Source organism: Gopherus flavomarginatus, chromosome 18 (assembly GCF_025201925.1).
Source record: "Gopherus flavomarginatus isolate rGopFla2 chromosome 18, rGopFla2.mat.asm, whole genome shotgun sequence".
Classification (NCBI taxonomy): Eukaryota; Metazoa; Chordata; order Testudines; family Testudinidae; genus Gopherus; species Gopherus flavomarginatus.
In genome coordinates this window covers 8,074-29,027 of record NC_066634.1, presented here as the reverse complement: position 1 = coordinate 29,027, position 20,954 = coordinate 8,074, and the positions used below count along the sequence as shown (strand labels likewise).

Below are 20,954 nucleotides of genomic sequence, written 5' to 3'. Positions count from 1 at the left end.
GGGGCAGGGAATTGGGCAGGGGCCTGTCGCCTCTTGGGGGCGCTGGCTCCCATCTGGCCCCAGGGCAGGAACTGGTTGGTTCGGGGGCGGGGAATGGGGCAGGGACTGGCTGGCTGGTTTGGGGGCAGGGAATGAGGCAGGGGCCTGTCCCCTCTTGGGGGCGCCGGCTCCCATCTGGCCACCGGGCAGGGACTGGCTGGTTCGGGGGCAGGGAAGGGGGCAGGGACTGGCTGGCTGGTTTGGGGGCAGGGAAGGGGGCAGGGGCCTGTCCCCTCTGGGGGGTTTCAGCTCCCATCTGGCCCCAGGGCAGGGACTGGCTGGTTTGGGAGCGGGGAATGGGGCAGGGACTGGCTGGCTGGTTCGGGGGCAGGGACTGGCTGGCTCAGGGGGACGGGGAATGGGGCAGGGGCCTGTCCCCTCTCGGGGGCGCTGGCTCCCACCCAGCCCCAGGGCAGGGACTGGCTGGCTCAGGGGGTGGGGAAATGAGGCAGGGGCCTGTCCCCTCTGGGGGGTGTCAGCTCCCATCTGGCCCCAGGGCAGGGACTGGCTGGTTCGGGGGCGGGGAAAGGGGCAGGGACGAGCTGGCTGGTTCGGGGCCGGGGAATGGGGCAGGGACGAGCTGGCTGGTTCGGGGCGAGGAAGGGGGCAGGGAATGGGGCAGGGATGGGCTGGCTGGTTTGGGGCGAGGAAGGGGGCAGGGAAGGGGGCAGGGACGGGCTGGCTGGTTCGGGGCAAGAAAGGGGGCAGGGAATGGGGCAGGGATGGGCTGGCTGGTTCGGGGCGAGGAAGGGGGCAGGGAATGGGGCAGGGACGGGCTGGCTGGTTCGGGGCGAGGAAGGGGGCAGGGAATGGGGCAGGGATGGGCTGGCTGGTTCGGGGGCGGGGAAGGGGGCAGGGAATGGGGTAGGGATGGGCTGGCTGGTTCGGGGCGAGGAAGGGGTCAGGGACGGGCTGGCTGGTTCGGGGCGAGGAAGGGGGCAGGGAATGGGGCAGGGACGGGCTGGCTGGTTCGGGGCGAGGAAGGGGGCAGGGACAGGCTGGCTGGTTCGGGGCGAGGAAGGGGGCAGGGAATGGGGCAGGGACAGGCTGGCTGGTTCGGGGCGAGGAAGGGGGCAGGGAATGGGGCAGGGACGGGCTGGCTGGTTCGGGGGCGGGGAAGGGGGCAGGGAATGAGGTAGGGATGGGCTGGCTGGTTCGGGGCGAGGAATGGGGCAGGGACGGGCTGGCTGGTTCGGGGCGAGGAAGGGGGCAGGGAATGGGGCAGGGACGGGCTGGCTGGTTCGGGGCGAGGAAGGGGGCAGGGACAGGCTGGCTGGTTCGGGGCGAGGAAGGGGGCAGGGAATGGGGCAGGGACGGGCTGGCTGGTTCGGGGCGAGGAAGGGGGCAGGGAATGGGGCAGGGACGGGCTGGCTGGTTCGGGGGCGGGGAAGGGGGCAGGGAATGAGGTAGGGATGGGCTGGCTGGTTCGGGGCGAGGAATGGGGCAGAGACGGGCTGGCTGGTTCGGGGCGAGGAAGGGGGCAGGGAATGGGGCAGGGACGGGCTGGCTGGTTCGGGGCGAGGAAGGGGGCAGGGAATGGGGCAGGGATGAGCTGGCTGGTTCGGGGCGAGGAAGGGGGCAGGGACGGGCTGGCTGGTTCGGGGCGAGGAAGGGGGCAGGGAATGGGGCAGGGACGGGCTGGCTGGTTCAGGGCGAGGAAGGGGGCAGGGAATGGGGCAGGGACGGGCTGGCTGGTTCGGGGCGAGGAAGGGGGCAGGGCTGAGGTGCGAACTGGGTCAGGCCTGGGCCCGGCTGTTACATCAGTGGGGCGGGCGCGGGGGCCGCTGTAGGTCAGGGCTTGGGGCCAACTAGGGCACTCAGCTGGGCGGGGGGGCAGGCTTGAGGCTGGTGCTGGGAGTGGGGGGCACATGCCGGGCAGGGGCAAGGACCCCCCTGCTAACCCCTCTTGCCCCACATCGCCCAGCTCCCCCATGCCCCCCACTCAGACCCCCAGGGGTGTGGTACGTGGGGGGGGAGCTGCCCCCAGCCCGGTCCCCTATAGATAGCCCCAGTGGAGCCTTAATTGCTAATTAGGGCTAACGAAGGGATCAGGGAGGATTAAGGAGGGGCTGGTTCGGCTGGGCATCCCCTCACAGTGGGGGAGGGAGCGAGGGCAGGACCCCTATATACCCCCAACACAGGCCTGGGGTGGGCATTGTTGGGCCTCTCTGGCCCCACCTCCCCTCTGCCCCATCCTCTGCTGCCCAGTGCCCCCTCCCACCTCCCCATGGGGCACCCTGAGAACTGGGGTTCCCAGTGGCCCTTCGCTTGGGGGGCTCTGGGTTCTGCCTCTCCCCCAGGTCTTCCACCCCATGGCCCCTCACTGGCCCCCCTGCCCTTCCCCCTCCCTCCTGCACTAATCCCCCCCAGGTGCTCTGTGCGCTGAGCTGATGGGAGGTGACACCCCCCCGCCCCCCTAATCCCAGGATTTTCGGGTCGCTCCGGGGGAGTCTGATTAAAGGAAACGAAACTTTAATCTCCCGGGTGCGGAAAAGGGGCCGCGCTGGGCAGGGAGCAGAGCTGGGGCACTGAGCGGAGCTGGGACCAGCACCCCAGTGCCCCCCAGGCACCCCCCCAGGGCTGGAGCTGCGGGGCCCAAGCACACTCACGTGAGTCCTCGGGCACGGGGAAGCCAGGGGGCTCGGGCGGGGGGCTGGGATATTCATGCCACGCACCAGGGGTGGGGGCTCTGGGACGCTCGTGCCACGCACCAGGGGTGGGGGCTCTGGGACGCTCGTGCCACGCACCCGGGAGTAGGGGCTCTGGGACGCTCGTGCCACACACCCAGGGGTGGGGGCTCTGGGACGCTCGTGCCACGCACCCTGGAGTGGGAGCTCTGGGACGCTCGTGCCACGCACCCGGGAGTAGGGGCTCTGGGACGCTCGTGCCACGCACCCGGGAGTAGGGGCTCTGGGACGCTCGTGCCACGCACCGGGGGCGTGGGGGCTCTAGGACGCTCGTGTCACGCACCCGGGGGGCAGCGGCTCTAGCCCGGGGGGCAGGGGCTCTGGGACGCTCGTGCCACGTACCTGGGGGGCAGGGGCTCTGGGACACTCGTGCCACGCACCCGGGAGTAGGGGCTCTGGGACACTCATGCCACGCACCCGGGAGTAGGGGCTCTGGGACGCTCGTGCCCATGTCTGTGAGTTGGGGGTCCTGGGTCCCAGAGACACATGTGATGCTCCGGGGGGCTCTGGGGGGATGAGGGGTCAGGGCGCTGGTGGAGGGCAGTGTTTGGGGGGCCAGGGTTGGCAGATGGGGTGGCTGTGTCCCCCCTTTCCATGCCAAGGGGCCCTGGGGGTGACTCAACGGGGTCTCCCCTCTTCTCTCCCCTTTCCCATGAAGGAGTCGGGGGGGCAGGCCAGGAGCCCCCCCAGCGCCGGGGGGCTGGAGCCGTGTCCAGCATGAGGCAGATAAGTACCCGGGGAAGAGGGGGGTCAGGGCTGGGGCAGGCATTGGGGGTCTCAGGTGTGTGGCTGTGGCTGGGTGGGGTGGATTGGGGTGCTGAGGTGCTGGGGGCTGTGTGAGGAGTGCAGGGTGCATGGGGAGATTTGGGGGGCTGGTGCCTTGCCCCCCATCTCTGGGGCATTCACCGGGAATTCCGCTAGTTCTGAACTATTTACACTTGAAAAAAGTTCACTACTAGCAGAACTCGGGTGCGCGCCCCCCAACGTCGCAGGGGGGCAGGGCACCGGGGGAACTGTGGGGGCGCTGGGCACCAGGGGGGACGAGGGACCATGGGGGTGGGAGACAGGAGACCGCAGGGGGACCGGACACCAGGGAGGAAACGTGGGACCCCGGGAGCAGGGTATGGGGGAGAATGGGGGCCATGGAGGGACAGGACGCCAGGGGCCCATGGGGGACAGGGCACGGGGGAAAATGGGGGCCTTGGGGGGACAGGATGCCAGGGGCCCGTGGGGGGCAGGGCACGGGGGAGAATGGGGGCCTTGGGGGGCAGGGCACTGGCGGGACCGGGGGGGCAGGAGGACCGTGGAGCCGGGGGAGGGACACTGCAGTACAGCACTTGGCAAGGTGCGGGGGTTTCAGGGTGCCAGGTGCCCCCTCAAGGCCCTGTGTGGGGGGTTGCTGCTGCCCCACCCCGGGCAGGGAGCCCCCCATGGCTCCCATGCTGCCCCCAAGTGACTGCCCCAGGCCGCGCCCCCCACGGCTAATAAAGAGCCTGGAGGCTGGGAACTGAAGCTGCATTTCCAGTGTCTGTGTTTATTACCCGAGTGATTGGGGGTGGGGGTAATTAGAGCGGGAGGTAATTAATTACAGCCAGGGGGTAATTAGAGCGGGGGGGGGGGAACAGCCAGACTCATATTTACAATATACAACAGTCACATGTGGCCCCCGCTGGGTCTGTGGGGGTAGGATCAGGGTGATCTTGGGAGGGGGCACTGCTAGCGAGGGGGGGCTGTGAGTGGCCCAGAGCCCCCCCACCCCCACCTGGCTTATAGCCCCGCCCCGGCCAAGCCCAGCGCGCCTGTGGTTCCCCAGGGCATGCTGGGGTCTCTTTGGGGGGGCCCTCAGAGCACAGCATTCTGGGACGTCCCAGGGGCCCCGGAGCAGGGCATGCTGGGATATCTCCTCCCCCCCAGCAGGGCATGCTGGGGTGTCTGGGCCGCCCCCCGAGCAGGACATGCTGGGATATCTGCCACCCCACCCCCCTCCAAGCAGGGCATGCTGGGGTGTCTGCCCCCCCCCCGAGCAGGGTACGCTGGGATATCCGCCACCCCCCCACCCCCCGGCAGGGCATACTGGGGTGTCTGCCCCCCCCGAGCAGGGTATGCTGGGATATCCACCGCTCCCCCCGGCAGAGCATACTGGGGTGTCTGCCCCCCCCGAGCAGGGTATGCTCGGATATCCGCCGCCCCGCCCCCCCCAGCAGAGCATACTGGGGTGTCTGCCCCCCCCCCGAGCAGGGTATGCTGGGATATCCGCCGCCTCCTCTCCCCCCCGGCAGGGCATGCTGGGGTGTCTTCCCCCCCCCAAGCAGGGTATGCTGGGATATCCGCCCCCCCGCCCCCCCGGCAGAGCATACTGGGGTGTCTGCCCCCCCCGAGCAGGGTATGCTGGGATATCCGCCCGCCCCCGGCAGAGCATGCTGGGGTGTCTGCCCCCCCGAGCAGGATATGCTGGGATATCCACCGCCCCCCCCCGGCAGAGCATACTGGGGTGTCTGCCCCCCCCCGAGCAGGGTATGCTGGGATATCCGCCGCCTCCTCTCCCCCCCGGCAGGGCATGCTGGGGTGTCTTCCCCCCCCCAAGCAGGGTATGCTGGGATATCCGCCCCCCCGCCCCCCCGGCAGAGCATACTGGGGTGTCTGCCCCCCCCGAGCAGGGTATGCTGGGATATCCGCCCCCCCTGCCCCCAGCAGAGCATGCTGGGGTGTCTGCCCTCCCCGAGCAGGGTATGCTGGGATATCCACCCCCCCCCCGCCCCCGGCAGAGCATGCTGGGGTGGCTGCCCCCCCGAGCAGAGTATGCTGGGATATCCACCGCCCCCCCCCCGGCAGAGCACACTGGGGTGTCTGCCCCCCCCGGCAGAGCATGCTGGGATATCTTCCCCCCCCCCGAGCAGGGTATGCTGGGATATCCACCCCCCCGCCCCCGGCAGAGCATGCTGGGGTGTCTGCCCCCCCGAGCAGGATATGCTGGGATATCCACCGCCCCCCCCGGCAGAGCATACTGGGGTGTCTGCCCCCCCCGAGCAGGGTATGCTGGGATATCCGCCCCCCCGCCCCCCCGGCAGAGCATACTGGGGTGTCTGCCCTCCCCCAAGCAGGGTATGCTGGGATATCCGCCCCCCCCCCGGCAGAGCATACTGGGGTGTCTGCCCTCCCCGAGCAGGGTATGCTGGGATATCCACCCCCCCCCCGCCCCCGGCAGAGCATGCTGGGGTGTCTGCCCCCCCGAGCAGGGTATGCTGGGATATCCACCCCCCCCCGCCCCCGGCAGAGCATGCTGGGGTGTCTGCCCCCCCAAGCAGGGTATGCTGGGATATCCACCGCCCCCCCCCCCGGCAGAGCATACTGGGGTGTCTGCCCCCCCCGAGCAGGGTATGCTGGGATATCCGCCCCCCCCCGGCAGAGCATGCTGGGGTGTCCGGGGCTACGCCGGGGACACCTGGCTGGAGGAGATGGAGGAGACCTGGGTGGCCTGCGAGGACCCCGAGACGTCATCGTCCTCCCCGAAGGGGCTGCGGCCGCAGAACACCAGCTTCAGCATGCAGGAGCGGAACTGCAAGAGAGCGGGGTGAGCGTGGGGGGCGCCCCACAGCTCGGGCTAGGGGCAGAGCCCCGACTAACTCCACCCCTCTCTTTTCTGCCAGCTCCCTTCCTCGCACGTCCCTGATCCCAGCCCCCTCTGCCCCCCCATCACTGCCCCCCATTGCCCTTCGGCCTGCTCCCTACGGCCCAGCCCAGCCCGGCGCCAACCTGCTTGTTCATGAAGACGTAGATGACGGGGTTGTAGACGGTGGAGGCTTTGGAGAAGACGGAGGGCACGGAGGCCAGGCGCACGTCGAAGGGCTCCCCACGGTGTGTCACGACCCACAGCGCGAAGGAGGCGTAGGGCAGCCAGCACACCAGGAACCCGGCCACCATCACCACCACCATCTTGGTCACCTCCCGCTCCGCCTTCTGCGTCGTGGCTGACTGCTCCTGTTGCTTGGCCACCTGTGGGGAGCAAGGGGGACTGGGTGGGGCACGTGCTCCTCCATGGGGCACAGCAGCCATTGCCTGGGGCCTGCGCTCATCCCTGGGGCACAGCGGCCATTGCCTGGGGCCTGCGCTCCTCCGTGGGGGGCAGTGACGGCCATTGCCTGGGGCCTGCGCTCATCCATGGGGTCGGGGGATTGGGTGGGGCCTGCACTCATCCGTGGGGGGCAGTAACAGTCATTGCCTGGGGCCTGCGCTCATCCCTGGGGCACAGCGGCCATTGCCTGGGGCCTGCGCTCCTCCGTGGGGGGCAGTGACGGTCATTGCCTGGGGCCTGCGCTCATCCATGGGGTCGGGGGATTGGGTGGGGCCTGCACTCATCCATGGGGGGCAGTAACAGTCATTGCCTGGGGCCTGCGCTCATCCCTGGGGCACAGCGGCCATTGCCTGGGGCCTGCACTCGTCCGTGGGGGGCAGTGACGGCCATTGCCTGGGGCCTGCGCTCCTCTGTGGAGGGCAGGGGGAATTGGGTGGGGCCTGCGTTCGACCGTGGGGGGCAGGGACGGTCATTGCCTGGGGCCCACTCTCATCTATGAGGCACAGCCGCCATATTGCTGGGCCCCACCCGAATCAGCGTGGGACACTGCCGGCCACTGCAGTGGGACCCACTCTAGCCATGTGGGGCCACAGCACAGGGACCCACCGTCATTCATGTTGGGTGGCCATATCAGTGGGACCTACGCTAATTGTCTGGATGGGCAGGGCAGCCATGTAGCGGCCTGGAGCTCCCGGGGTGTCCATGTTGGTAGGCCCCCCCCCCAATCACCCATGAGGGTGGCACCCGCCCTCCCCAAACCGGCATGGTGGCCTCGTGGTGGGACCCACACAAACCCACGTGGTTTGGGGGTGGCCAGGGAGGCTGTCGTGGGGGGCATGCCATATTGGGGAACCCCCCTTATCTTTTGACACCTTGGGGACAGCTCGGGGGGGCAGAGGTCCACAATACTGGTGAGACCCACCCAAGCCCATATGGAAGCGGGTCCTGGGGGGAGACAGGGAGTGGGGGGGCACGGGGGGAAGGGGCATCTCCTGACTCTGTCTGTCCCTCCCCCACTGTATAAACCTCCAGTAAAGCCGGCTCCACCCAAACTCGCCCTGTCCCTGTCCGTGTCCGTGTCCGTCTCACGCCAGCTTCCCCCCCCAGCCGGGGAGCTGCCGCCCCACATGCTGCCTGCTCCAGGGGCGCCCCACGGCTTCCCCAGCGCTGTGACCCCACGCAGGTCCCCCGTGGCTGCAGAGCAGAGTGGGGGGGCCCCGTGGAAGGGAAGGGGCCAGGGCGGTGCCCAAGGTGGGCAGGGTTGGAGGGGGGACCCTATGCCAGTGGGGTGCAGAAAGGGTCGCTGGGGCTGGCAGGAGTCAGGGGTCCCTTGGTGGCAGTAGGGAGTTGGGGGGCCCCAGTGGCAGCGGGGTGCTCGTGGCAGTGGGATGCGACTTGGGGGAGACCTAGTGGCAGGGGTAGTCGAGGGGTATCTGTGCTGGCAGGAGTTGGGGGGCCTTGTGGCAGGAAGGCAGTCAGGGGGGCCAATGGCAGCAGGAGGGGAGTTGGGGGGCCTGTGGCAGTGGGAGCAGAGTCGGGGGGCTGTGGCAGCAAGAGGGGGGTTGGGAGGATCTGGGGCAGCGGGAGGGGAGTTGGGGGGCCCCGGGGTGGCGGGAGCGGAGTTGGGGGGCCTCTGTGCCAGTGGGAGCAGAGTCAGGGGGCTGTGGCAGTGGGAGGGGGGTTGGGAGGATCTGGGGCGGTGGGAGGAGTCGGGGGGCCCTCGGGTGGCGGGAGCGGAGTCAGAGGGTCCCAGGACGGCGGGAGCAGAGTCGGGGGGCCCCGGGGAGTCGGAGTCGGGAGCAGAGTCGGGGGGCCATGGCAGCAGAAGGGGAATCGGGAGGATCGGGGCGGCAGGAGGAGAGTTGAGGGCCCCGGGGTGGCGGGGGGCCGGTGGGGGCACTCACGGCGCGCAGTGTCAGCAGCAGGCGGCCGTAGGAGAAGATGATGACGCTCAGGGGGACCCCGAAGCAGAAGCAGAAGAGGAAGATCACGTAGGACTCGTTGTTCCACTTGTTGTTGGTCGTGTACCAGTCGGGGCCGCACGAGCACTGGAGCCCCTCGGGGATGTACCTGGGGGGGACGCAGCCCCTGTCAGCCCGGCCCTGCCCCCCGGTGCCCCCCACTCCCGACCCGCAGCCCCTGCTAGCCCAGCCCTGCCCCCCGGTGCCCCCCACTCCCGACCCGCAGCCCCTGCTAGCCCAGCCCTGCCCCCCGGTGCCCCCCACTCCCGACCCGCAGCCCCTGCTAGCCCAGCCCTGCCCCCCGGTGCCCCCCACTCCCGACCCGCAGCCCCTGCTAGCCCAGCCCTGCCCCCCGGTGCCCCCCACTCCCGACCCGCAGCCCCTGCTAGCCCAGCCCTGCCGGTGACCCCCACTCCCGACCCGCAGCCCCTGCCAGCCCAGCCCTGCCCCCCGGTGCCCCCCAATCCCGACCCACAGCCCCTTCTAGCCCTGCCCCCCAGTGCCCCCCACTGCCGACCCACAGCCCCTCCTAGCCCGGCCCTGCCCCCCGGTGCCCCCCACTGCCGACCCACAGCCCCTCCTAGCCCGGCCCTGCCCCCCGGTGCCCCCCACTCCCGACCCGCAGCCCCTGCTAGCCCGGCCCTGCCCCCCGGTGCCCCCCACTCCCGACCCGCAGCCCCTGCTAGCCCGGCCCTGCCCCCCGGTGCCCCCCACTCCCGACCCGCAGCCCCTGCTAGCCCGGCCCTGCCCCCCGGTGCCCCCCACTCCCGACCCGCAGCCCCTGCTAGCCCAGCCCTGCCCCCTAGCCCCACCGGCGCCCCCCACTTGCAACCTGTAGCCCCCCCAGCCCCGCCGGTGCCCCCCACTCCCGACTCGCAGCCCCTCCTAGCCCAGCCCTGCCCCGCCCCGCCCCCAGCCCTGCCGGTGCCCCCCACTCCCGACCCGCAGCCCCTCTTAGCCCAGCCCTGCCGGTGCCCCCCACTCCCGACCCACAGCCCCTCCTAGCCCAGCCCTGCCGGTGCCCCCCACTCCCGACCCACAGCCCCTCCTAGCCCAGCCCTGCCGGTGACCCCCACTCCCGACCTGCAGCCCCTCCTAGCCCAGCCCTGCCGGTGCCCCCCACTCCCGACCCGCAGCCCCTCCTAGCCCAGCACTGCCGGTGCCCCCCACTCCCGACCCGCAGCCCCTCCTAGCCCAGCCCTGCCGGTGCCCCCTACTCCCGACCCACAGCCCCTCCTAGCCCAGCCCTGCCGGTGTCCCCCACTGCCAACCCGCAGCCCCTCCTAGCCCAGCCCTACCCCGCCCCCAGCCGGTGTCCCCCACTCCCGATCCACAGCCCCTGCTAGCCCAGCCCTGCCCCCAAGCCCCACCGGCGCCCCCCACTTGCAACCCGTAGCCCCCCCAGCCCCGCCGGTGCCCCCCACTCCCGACCCGCAGCCCCTCCTAGCCCAGCCCTGCCCCGCCCCGCCCCCAGCCCTGCCGGTGCCCCCCACTCCCGACCCGCAGCCCCTCTTAGCCCAGCCCTGCCGGTGCCCCCCACTCCCGACCCACAGCCCCTCCTAGCCCAGCCCTGCCGGTGCCCCCCACTCCCGACCCACAGCCCCTCCTAGACCAGCCCTGCCGGTGCCCCCCACTCCCGACCCGCAGCCCCTCCTAGCCCAGCCCTGCCGGTGCCCCCCACTCCCGACCCGCAGCCCCTCCTAGCCCAGCCCTGCCGGTGCCCCCTACTCCCGACCCACAGCCCCTCCTAGCCCAGCCCTGCCCCACCCCCAGCCCTGCCGGTGTCCCCCACTGCCAACCCGCAGCCCCTCCTAGCCCAGCCCTACCCCGCCCCCAGCCGGTGTCCCCCACTCCCGATCCACAGCCCCTCCTAGCCCAGCCCTGCCCCCAAGCCCCACCGGTGCCCCCCACTCCCGACCCGCAGCCCCTCCTAGCCCAGCACTGCCGGTGCCCCCCACTCCCGACCCGCAGCCCCTGCCAGCCCATCCTCGGCTCCCCCCGCTGTGCCCTACCGGCTCCATCCGAAGAGGGGGGGTGCAGAGGCCGTGAGGCCGAAGACCCAGGTGAGGAGGCAGCCGATGATGGCGTGGGTGCCGCGGAACGTGAAGTTCCCCAGGGGTTTGCAGATCACCAGGAATCGCTCGAAGGCCACGACGGCCAGAGACCAGAGACTCACCATGCCTGAGGTGGAGAGGCTGAGACCAGCGGGGCAGCAGGGATCCCATCCGCCCCCGACCCCCTGCCTTCGATCCCCAGCCCCCAGCTAGCCCAGCCCAGACCCCCAGCCCTGCCGGTGCCCCTCGTTCCCGACCACAGCCCCACTCACCCCCCAGCGTGGCAGTGAAGCCCTCGATCTTGCAGGCCATGGGGCCCAGGGCGAAGTACATGTGGGAGAAGCTATAGAAGGCCGTGGTGCTGCCCACGGAGATGACCAGCAGGTTGGCCACGGCCAGGTTGACTAGGATGTAGTTGAGGTGGGAGCGCAGCTTCCTGTACTTGGCGGTGCAGAAGACGGTGAGGACGTTGATGGGCACGCCCAGCACAACCAGCAGGAACATGAAGGCCGACATGCCCATGAAGATGGCCGGGCTGCCCAGGTGTGTCTGCGGCACCAGGAACGGGCTCAGCGCCGTCAGATTGTTTGTGTCCAGAGGCACAGGGATGAAAAAATCCTCCGGGAGGTCGTCCCGCAGCTCGCGGGTCTTGTGCATGGCTGGCGGGAAGGGGTGGCCGAGGTGGGCAGGGAGCAGTGGGGGGAGGCTGTTTGTGGGGATGGAGGCTGGGGCAGTGGGTGAGTGGAGAGGCTACAGGATGAATGGAGGCGTGTTTTTGGAAAGAGAGACAGTGGCTGGGGATAGATAGATAGATAGAGGGGGCAGATGGGGGTATATAGATAGATAGAGGGGGCAGATGGGGGTATATAGATAGATAGAGGGGTGGCTGGGGGTAGATAGATAGAGGGGGTGGCTGGGGGTAGATAGATGGGGGGCTGGGGATAGATAGATAGAGGGTGTGGCTGCAGATAGATAGATGGGGGGGTGGCTGGGGTAGATAGATAGATGGGGGGTGGCTGGGGATAGATAGATAGAGGGGGGGTGGCTGGGGATGGATAGATAGATAGATAGAGGGGGTGGCTGGGGGTGCCTGGGGGTAGATAGATCGACGGGGGGGTGTCTGAGGACAGAGAGATGTGGTCTCGGCACAGATGGATGAATGGACAGACACACAACCAGCTACCACCGGGGCACCGGCGGGAAGGAGGGAAGGCAGCGGCTGTGGACGGAGAGGTAGCGTCCCTGTGCCCTCACGCAGCCCAGCCCTGTGGCACTGTGGCACCAGTGGGCCCCAGGGCACTCAGACGGGCAGGGGGGCCATGGCAGGCAGCAGTGAGTGGTGGAGGGGCTGAGAGAAGGGTCTTTTATACCCTAGGGAGCCAGGGGGTGCCCTGGGCTGCATGGAGAAGGGCAGTGGGATCTGTCTTTGCCCCAGTTAACACTGGCTCCTTCCTTAATCGCCCCTAAAACTGGAAAGCTCGGCTGAGCCGGGCTTATCCCCCGGCAGCGCTGTGCCCAGCACAGCCCAAGGGCTGCAAAGACGGGCTTAGCCGCGGAGTCAAGCAGCTTTGCCAAAGACTAATCACGCCCAAGCCCCGATTAAGCCCTGGCTTTGGGGGAGGCGGGGGTGACTCAGAGACCCACCAGGCCTGAACTCCTACTAATAGGGCCCTGGAGGAGAAAGGGTTAATGGGAGACCCTCCAGGACCCCCCAAACCTCTACTCCCCAGCCCTGCTGGTACCCCTCACTCCCGACCCACAGCCCCTGCTAGCCCAGCCTGGCATGTCTCTGCCTGGTCCTGTTGCCAGGGCTGTGGGTCCCAGGTGCCGAGACACGGCAGGGGGCGGAGGGGCCTAGCTGCCCTAGCTTCCCCCCATGAACTCACCCGGCGGATGATAAAAGGGACGGACGTCCCCCTTGGCAGAGCCGTCAGCCACCCCTCATCCTGGAGCGGAACCCACCAGCCCCTTGGCAAAGCGAGGGCAGGGCCAGGCCTCCCGGGGAGCAAACACAACACAGCCGACTCCCCCCGGCTCCTGGCTGCCAGAGGCCCGCGGTCACCCCGGGCAGGGGGCTGCGCCTGTCCCCCAGGGAGGTCGCTCTCCTTCTGCCCAGCCACCCCTGCACAATGTCCTGTGGCAGGGGGTTCCACAGGCCGACCGTGCACACGGTGGGCAAGTGTTTCCTCCTGTTCACGTCCTCGGGCGAGCCCTGCATTGCGCGTGGGGCATGGGCACCGACCGCGGGGCAGGCGCACTCACTATGGGGCACGGGCACCGACCGCGGGGCAGGCGCACCGACTATGGGGCACGGGCACCGACCGCGGGGCACAGACATGAACCCCCCATCCCGCCTCGGGGCTTCAACGTGCCGAAGCCCCCTGTGCCTGCCCGCACTGCCGTCTGCAGGCTTGCCCCACGATCCGTCCCACCCCACACTGCCACCAGACCACCCCACGATCCTGCCCCACACTGCCGTCTGCCGGCCTGCCCCATGATCCGTCCCACCCCACACTGCCACCAGCCCGCCCCACAATCCGTCCCAGCCCACACTGCCGTCTGCTGGCCCACCCCACGATCCATCCCGCCCCACACTGCTGTCTGCTGGCCTGCCCCATGATCCGTCCCGCCCCACACTGCCACCAGCCTGCCCCACAATCCGTCCGTCCCTCCCCACACTGCCATCTGCTGGCCCGCCCCACAATCCATCCCTCCCCACACTGCCACCAGCCTGCCTCACAATCCGGCCTGCCCCACAATCTGTCCTGCCCCACACTGCCATCTGCCCGCCCTGCCCCACAATCCGCCCCGCCCCACTCTGCTGTCTGCCCGCCCATCTGATACACCGCACCCCACATTGCCACCAGCCCATCTCGCCCCATGATACACCCCACCCCACATTGCCACCAGCCCATCTCACCCCATGATACACCCCGCCCCACATTTTCAGCAGCCCGTCCTGCCCCAATCCACCCCACATTGCCAACTGCCTGCCCCACAATCTGTCTGGCCCCACAATCCGTCCCACCCTAAATTGCACCTTCCCTGCCCACGATCTGCCCTGCCCCACCACCTGCCCGCCCCACCCTATGATCTGCCCCACCCCACATTGCCATCAGCCCACCCCATGATCCTTCCTGCCCCACATTGCCATCTGCCAGTCCCACCCCACCATCCACCCCACCCCACATTGCCACCAGCCCGCCCCACGTCTGTCCCGCCCCACGATCCACCTTGCCCCACATTGCCACCTGCCCACCCCGCCTCATGATCCGTCCCACCCCACATTTTACCTCCCTGCCTTGTCCCACAATCCACCCCATCCCACAATCCGTCCCACCCCACATTGTCTGCCCGCCCCACCCCACGATCCACCCCGCCCCGCTCCCGTCCACATTGCCACCTGCCTGCCCCACCCCATGATCCGCCCTGCCTCATATTGCCGTCTGCCCACCCTATTCCACGATCCGCCCCACCCCACACTGCCGTCTGCTTACCCAACCCCAGGATCTGTCCCACCCCATATTGCACCTTGCCGCCTGCCCCATGATCCGCTCCGCCCCGCATTGCTGTCTGCCTGCCACTCTTCGCCATCCAACCAGTGATTAGTATGCCAACAACCCTGTGCCCCCCTCACACCTTTTCTGCTGTTCCAGGCTCTGCACAGCTGGCAATGTGCCACTAGATGGCACCATGACACCATGAATCCTGATGCCACAGGAGTGGGGGCGGTTGGACTACATCTCCCAGGAGTCCTTGCAGGGGGGTAATTTGGAGCTGCAATCAGAATTTACACCCCTTCCCCCTCTGACGAGTGCCCAGGCCCTGCCGCCCCACAGGGGAGCCATGGACCAAATCCTCATAGGAGCTGGGGGGATCACCTCAAGGAGCCGGGATTAGGCCTAAATCGGGAGCTTGTGCTGCTAGGCATTAGCGGGAGTGCGTGGGGCACAGGGTGGGCTGAGCTCCCTGCCACAAGCCCCAGCCCATCCAGAGCTGGGGGAGCCTGGTGCCAGATTAGCAGGGGCTGCAGGTCGGGAGTGAGGGGCACCGGCAGAGCTGGTGGGGGAAGGGCCAGGCTAGCAGGGGCTGCGGGTCAGGAGTGAGGGGCACCGGCGGAGCAGGGCTGGGCTAGCAGGAGCTGCAGGTCAGGAGTGAGGGGCACCGGCACGGCTGGGCTGGGCTAGCAGGGGGCTGTAGGTTGGGGAGTTGGGACTGAGTCTATTTGGGGTCACCACCCTTCCGCCCCGCTGCACTATCCCCCATGGTGCTATGACCCCCTGCCCCACATTCCCAGGCTCTAGATGAAGGTGTAGGATGCCACTTTTAGCAGCTTTTGTCAGCCATGGGCAAGAGAGAGGAGGGGCTGGGCAGGGATCCAGCGAAATCAGGGCAGGATGCGTCCCTCCCAGAAACTGAGGGGGGTGTAAATCCAGGCAGCCCCACCTTACGGGCCCCTGGGCCAATCCTGGCCCTGACACCCAGGCACCAGGATGGGGAGATGTGAGTGGGGGGGGGTATAATCCCTGTGTCCCCCGCCCCGCTGTGGGGACAGAGTACATGGGCAGAAATTAAAGTCGGGGGGGATTAGCTCGCAGCAGCTGTTGTGAGGCCAATTAAAGCTCATCTCATCTCACCATGTGCTTCCGGGGGGGGGGGGGAGTGGGCAGCCCCCCACCCCACCCTTCATCCACTTGGGACAGGGGCAGGGGCTGGCTGGCTCAGGAGGATAGCAATGGGACACGGGACCTTTCTCCTCTGAGGGGTGTTGGTCGGGGGGATACATTGGGCTGTGGGGCTAAAGGCCATCTGGGGCACTGCACTGTCTGAGGCTGCCCCCACTCCCCTCCCGGAGCTAGGGACAGAACCCAGAAGTCCTGGCTCCTAGCCCCCCTTGTCCCAATGCCCTTAGCCAGGCATGTCCCATATACCTGCTTAGGGCCCAGGTTCCGATTGGGAGAGCAGAGCCCTCTGCTGGTGGGCTTGGGTTATTACTCACCAGGCTGGGCACCTCCAGGAGGTTGGCGTCTCTGAGCTAGACAAGGTGGCATGTTGAGGCGTGTGTATGGGTGTTGGCGCCCCTGATAGTCCGATCAGTGGGTGCCACAGCCGGGGGACTGAGTTTCTCCTGCTTTGGCAGGACGGCCTCAGCCCCCCATAGCCACAGGTGGCACAAAGTGGTGTCCAAGGCCCACCATACAAGGTTGGGGCAGTTGGGGGAGGGGGGCAGCCTTGGCACGACTGAGAGGCCTTGAGCCAGGGCTGATGGAAGGGATAGGGCAGAGCCATCATGACTCTGAGGCCAGGGCAGGGTCGGGGGGTGGTCTGGGTGTGACCCTAGAGCAGGGGTCGGAAACCTTTCAGAAGTGCTGGGCTGAGTCTTCATTTATTCACTCTAATTTAAGGCTTCGCGTGCCAGTGATACATTTTAATGGTTTTAGAAGGTCTTTTTCTATAAGTCTATAATATATAACAAAACTATTGTTGTATGGAAAATAAATAAGGATTTTTAAATGTTTAAGAAGCTTCATTTAAAATTAAATTAAAAGGCAGATCTCCCCAGACGGGTTGCCAGGACCCGGGCAGTGTCAGTGCCACTGAAAATCAGCTCATGAGCCGCCTTCAGCACCCGTGCCATAGGCTGCCGCCCCTGCCCTAGAGTCATGGGGGACTTGCAGAGTGCTGGGGAGGAGGGGACATGGTGGATTGAGTGGATGGCCGTGGCTAGGGGGAGTGGTTGTGGGAGAGCTGCCGTGATGTGACTGCAGCTATGTTGGGGGGGCCGGAGACTGCCTTGCCATGATGGGGTGGCCATGTTAGATGGCCTGGGGCGGCCCTGGTGTAACAGGGCGGACATGTTGCATGGCCCAGGGGGGCCTTGGCATGATTGGGCAGCCATGTTGGGGGGCCCAGGATCGCCTTGGCAGCCATGTTGGGGGGAGCTGCAGCAGGGGTCGCCATGTTGGGAGGAGCTGGGGCGGCATGGACATGATGGGACAGCCATGTTGGGGGGGTGCTGGAGCAGCGTTGGCGTGATGGGGCGGCCATGTTGGGGGGCCCAGGGCAGCCTTGGTGGCCATGTAGGGGGGACGATGTTAGGGGCCTGGGGCAGCCATGTTGGGGAGGCGCTGGGGAGCATTGGCATGATGGGGCGGCTACGTTGGGGGGCCCAGGGCGGCCTGGGTGGCCATGTTGGGGGGACAATGATAGGGGCCTGGGGCGGCCAGGTTGGGGGGGTGCTGGGGCAGAGTTGGCGTGATGGGGCGGCCATGTTGGGGTGACAATGTTAGGGGCCTGGGGCAGCCATGTTGGGGGGGCACTGGGGCAGCGTTGGCGTGATGGGGCGGCCATGTTGGGGGGACAATGTTAGGGGCCTGGGGCGGCCATTTTGGGGGGGCTGCTGGGGCAGCGTTGGCGTGATGGGGCGGCCATGTTGGGGGGCCCAGGGCGGCCTTGGCGGCCATGTTGGGGGGACAATGTTAGGGGCCTGGGGCAGCCATGTTGGGGGGGCGCTGGCGCACCGTTGGTGTGATGGGGCGGCCATGTTGGGGGGGCGCTGGGGCAGCGTTGGCGTGATGGGGCAGCCATGTTGGGGGGACAATGTTAGGGGCCTGGGGCGGCCATGTTGGGGGGGGTGCTGGGGCAGCGTTGGCGTGATGGGGCGGCCATGTTGTGGGGCCAAGGGCGGCCTTGGCGGCCACGTTGGGTGGAAAATGTTAGGGGCCTGAGGCGGCCATGTTCGGGAGGGGGCGCTGGCGCACCGTTGGTGTGATGGGGCGGCCATGTTGGGGGGGCGCTGGCGCACCATTGGTGTGATGGGGAGGCCATGTTGGGGGGGCGCTGGGGCAGCGTTGGTGTGATGGGGCGGCCATATTGGGGGGCCCAGGGCGGCCTTGGCGGCCATGTTGGGGGGACAATGTTAGGGGCCTGGGGCAGCCATGTTGGGGGGGGCGCTGGCGCACCGTTGGTGTGATGGGGCGGCCATGTTGGGGGGGCGCTGGGGCAGCGTTGGCGTGATGGGGCAGCCATGTTGGGGGGACAATGTAAGGGGCCTGGGGAGGCCATGTTGGGGGGTGCTGGCGCACCGTTGGCGTGATGAGGCGGTCGTGTTGGGGGGCCCAGGGCGGCCTTGGCGGCCATGTTGGGGGGCCCAGGGCGGCCTTGGCGGCCATGTTGAGGGCCTGGGGCAGCCATGTGGGGGGGGGGCCCTGGCGCACCGTTGGTGTGATGGGGCGGCCATGTTGGGGGGCCCAGGGCGGCCTTGGCGGCCATGTTGGGGGGACAATGTTAGGGGCCTGGGGCGGCCATGTTGAGGGGGGTGCTGGGGCAGCGTTGGCGTGATGGGGCGGCCATGTTGGGGGGCCCAGGGCGGCCTTGGCGGCTATGTGGGGGGGACAATGTTAGGGGCCTGGGGCAGCCATGTTGGGGGGGCGCTGGCGCACCATTGGTGTGATGGGGCGGCGCTGTGGCAGCGTTGGCGTGATGGGGCAGCCATGTTGGGGGGACAATGTTAGGGGCCTGGGGCGGCCATGTTGGGGGGGGGCGCTGTGGCAGCGTTGGTGTGATGGGGCAGCCATGTTGGGGGGACAATGTTAGGGGTCTGGGGCGGCCATGTTGGGGGGGGGTGCTGGGGCAGCGTTGGCGTGATGGGGCAGCCATGTTGGGGGGACAATGTTAGGGGCCTGGGGCGGCCATGTTGGGGGGGGTGCTGGGGCAGCGTTGGCGTGATGGGGCGGCCATGTTGGGGGGCCCAGGGCGGCCTTGGCGGCCATGTTGGGGGGACAATGTTAGGGGCCTGGGGCAGCCATGTTGGGGGGGGGCGCTGGCGCACCGTTGGTGTGATGGGGCGGCCATGTTGGGGGGGCGCTGGGGCAGCGTTGGCGTGATGGGGCAGCCATGTTGGGGGGACAATGTTAGGGGCCTGGGGAGGCCATGTTGGAGGGGGTGCTGGGGCAGCGTTGGCGTGATGGGGCGGCCATGTTGGGGGGCCCAGGGCGGCCTTGGCGGCCATGTTGGGGGTACAATGTTAGGGGCCTGGGGCAGCCATGTTGGGGGGGGTGCTGGCGTACCGTTGGTGTGATGGGGTGGCCATGTTGGGGGGGCGCTGTGGCAGCGTTGGCGTGATGGGGCGGCCATGTTGGGGGGACAATGTTAGGAGCCTGGGGAGGCCACGTTGGGGGGTTGCTGCCGCACCGTTGGCGTGATGGGGCGGCCATGTTGGGGGGACAATGTTAGGGGCCTGGGGAGGCCATGTTGGGGGGGCGCTGGCGCACCGTTGGTGTGATGGGGCGGCCATGTTGGGGGGACAATGTAAGGGGCCTGGGGAGGCCATGTTGGGGGGCCCAGGGCGGCCTTGGCGGCCATGTTGGGGGGACAATGTTAGGGGCCTGGGGAGGCCATGTTGGGGGGGCGCTGGCGCACCGTTGGCGTGATGGGGCGGCCATGTTGGGGTGACAATGTTAGGGGCCTGGGGAGGCTATGTTAGGGGGGCGCTGGCGCACTGTTGGCGTGATGGGGCGGCCATGTTGGGGGGACAATGTTAGGGGCCTGGGGAGGCCATGTTGGGGGGCCCAGGGCGGCCTTGGCGGCCATGTTGGGGGGACAATGTTAGGGGCCTGGTGAGGCCATGTTGGGGGGGCGCTGGCGCACCGTTGGCGTGATGGGGCGGCCATGTTGGGGGGGGGTGCTGGGGCAGCGTTGGCGTGATGGGGCGGCCATGTTGGGGGGCCCAGGGCGGCCTTGGCGGCCATGTTGGGGGGACAATGTTAGGGGCCTGGGGAGGCCATGCTGGGGGGGCGCTGGCGCACCGTTGGCGTGATGGGGCGGCCATGTTGGGGGGACAATGTTAGGGGCCTGGGGAGGCCATGTTGGGGGGGCGCTGGCGCACCGTTGGCGTGATGAGGCGGTCGTGTTGGGGGCCCAGGGCGGCCTTGGCGGCCATGTTGGGGGGCCCAGGGCAGCCCTAGGCCAGAGTGGGTGTGGCAATACCCACGCACGGGTTGGGGACTGAGGAGGAGCCACAAGGCGGTGCTGTGGCTAAGGAGGAGGCCCCGCCTGCGCCATGAGAGGCCGCTGGAAGGAGCGGTTGTGGTGACGATTAAAGGGAAAAACCGTTAAAACCGTTAAATTTCAAACCTTCGTAGCCTGAGGCCGCTGCCCGCCCACTTTAGGAAGTGATCGATGGGCCGCTGGACCAACGGGCGAGCAGAGGGGCAGCCGAGGCCCAATCAGGATCCGCGCGCGCTTCCTCAGCCGCTCCCTCTTTAGAACGTTGTAACTGACAGCGCTTGGCGCCAATTCCAACGGCCGCCGGGAGCGCGCCGGCCCCGCCCGTCGGGTCCAACGCCGCACGCCAATGAGCGCGCGGCGGCGTGGTGAGCGACAGCATCGTCGCCCAATGGCAGTGGAGGGGCGGGGCCCGTCGCTCCGGGTTTCCTCTCCGGCTCGGTCTATTCCCCCCCGCCCCCCCTCAGTCCCCGCGGGTTCTTCGCTGCGAAGAAAATGGCGGCGGCGCCGAGCGGAGACGAGGAGCGATTGTGAGTGGCCGGGGGAGGGAGGGGAGAGGCGGAGACGGGACCATTCGCTCCCCTCGCGCGGGGGGGAGGCGGACGGGCCCATCCCGCGGGCCCCGCGCCAGGAGAGGAGGGGGAGCGCGCGCGGGGGGGCTGCGGCTGTTGGTTCCTTCCCGCTCGCGGCGGCCCCTCCTCCCCCTCCCTTTCGCGCGCGCCCGGGGGGTCCCGAGTGCGTCACAGCGGCCCCCTCTGACCGGGGCGGGGCCGCCCCTCACCTGAGGGCGGAGGGAGGAGGCTGAGGGGAGGGAGGTCAAAGGGCAGCTCGCGCCAACCTGACCCCCTCGCGCTAACCTATCCCCCCTCCCCCCGCCGGGCCAACGGCCGGCTCGCGCCAACTCCCCCCCCCAACTGACCTGCCCGGCTCGCGCCAACCCCCTCAGTGTCCCCCCCAGCCCGGCTCGCGCCAACCCCCCACCCCGCCAACGGCCGGCTCGCGCCAACTCCCCCCACCAACTGACCTGCCCGGCCTCGCGCCAACCCCCTCAGTGTCCCCCCCAGCCCGGCTCGCGCCAACCCCCCACCCCGCCAACGGCCGGCTCGCGCCAACTCCCCCCCCCCAACTGACCTGC

The 20,954-nt window shown here is 68.7% G+C and overlaps 1 protein-coding gene and 1 long non-coding RNA gene across 4 annotated transcripts; one reads left to right on the top strand and one right to left on the bottom strand.

The window, feature by feature from the left end:
* The first annotated feature begins 645 nt into the window (after positions 1-645).
* LOC127036999 (uncharacterized) lies at positions 646-2,175 on the top strand. 3 transcript variants are annotated; one of them, XR_007770257.1, is made up of 4 exons: positions 646-724; positions 786-1,044; positions 1,242-1,413; positions 1,513-1,686. It is a non-coding gene; the product is annotated as an uncharacterized LOC127036999 (long non-coding RNA). The 3 variants fall into 3 exon arrangements; XR_007770256.1 differs by lacking the exon at positions 646-724 and having other exon boundaries at positions 744-1,044; XR_007770258.1 differs by lacking the exons at positions 646-724; positions 786-1,044 and adding an exon at positions 1,697-2,175 and having other exon boundaries at positions 1,160-1,413; positions 1,513-1,635.
* A 3,087-nt stretch (positions 2,176-5,262) lies between these two features.
* On the bottom strand, positions 5,263-11,688 carry LOC127037192 (blue-sensitive opsin-like). Its single transcript, XM_050928714.1, has 6 exons — positions 11,086-11,688; positions 10,772-10,940; positions 8,703-8,868; positions 6,480-6,719; positions 6,156-6,282; positions 5,263-5,288 (listed from the first exon to the last, which is right to left on the bottom strand). Coding segments are annotated over exons 1-6 (1,089 nt in total). The 5' UTR covers positions 11,471-11,688; the 3' UTR covers positions 5,263-5,286.
* Between the last annotated feature and the right edge of the window lie 9,266 nt (positions 11,689-20,954).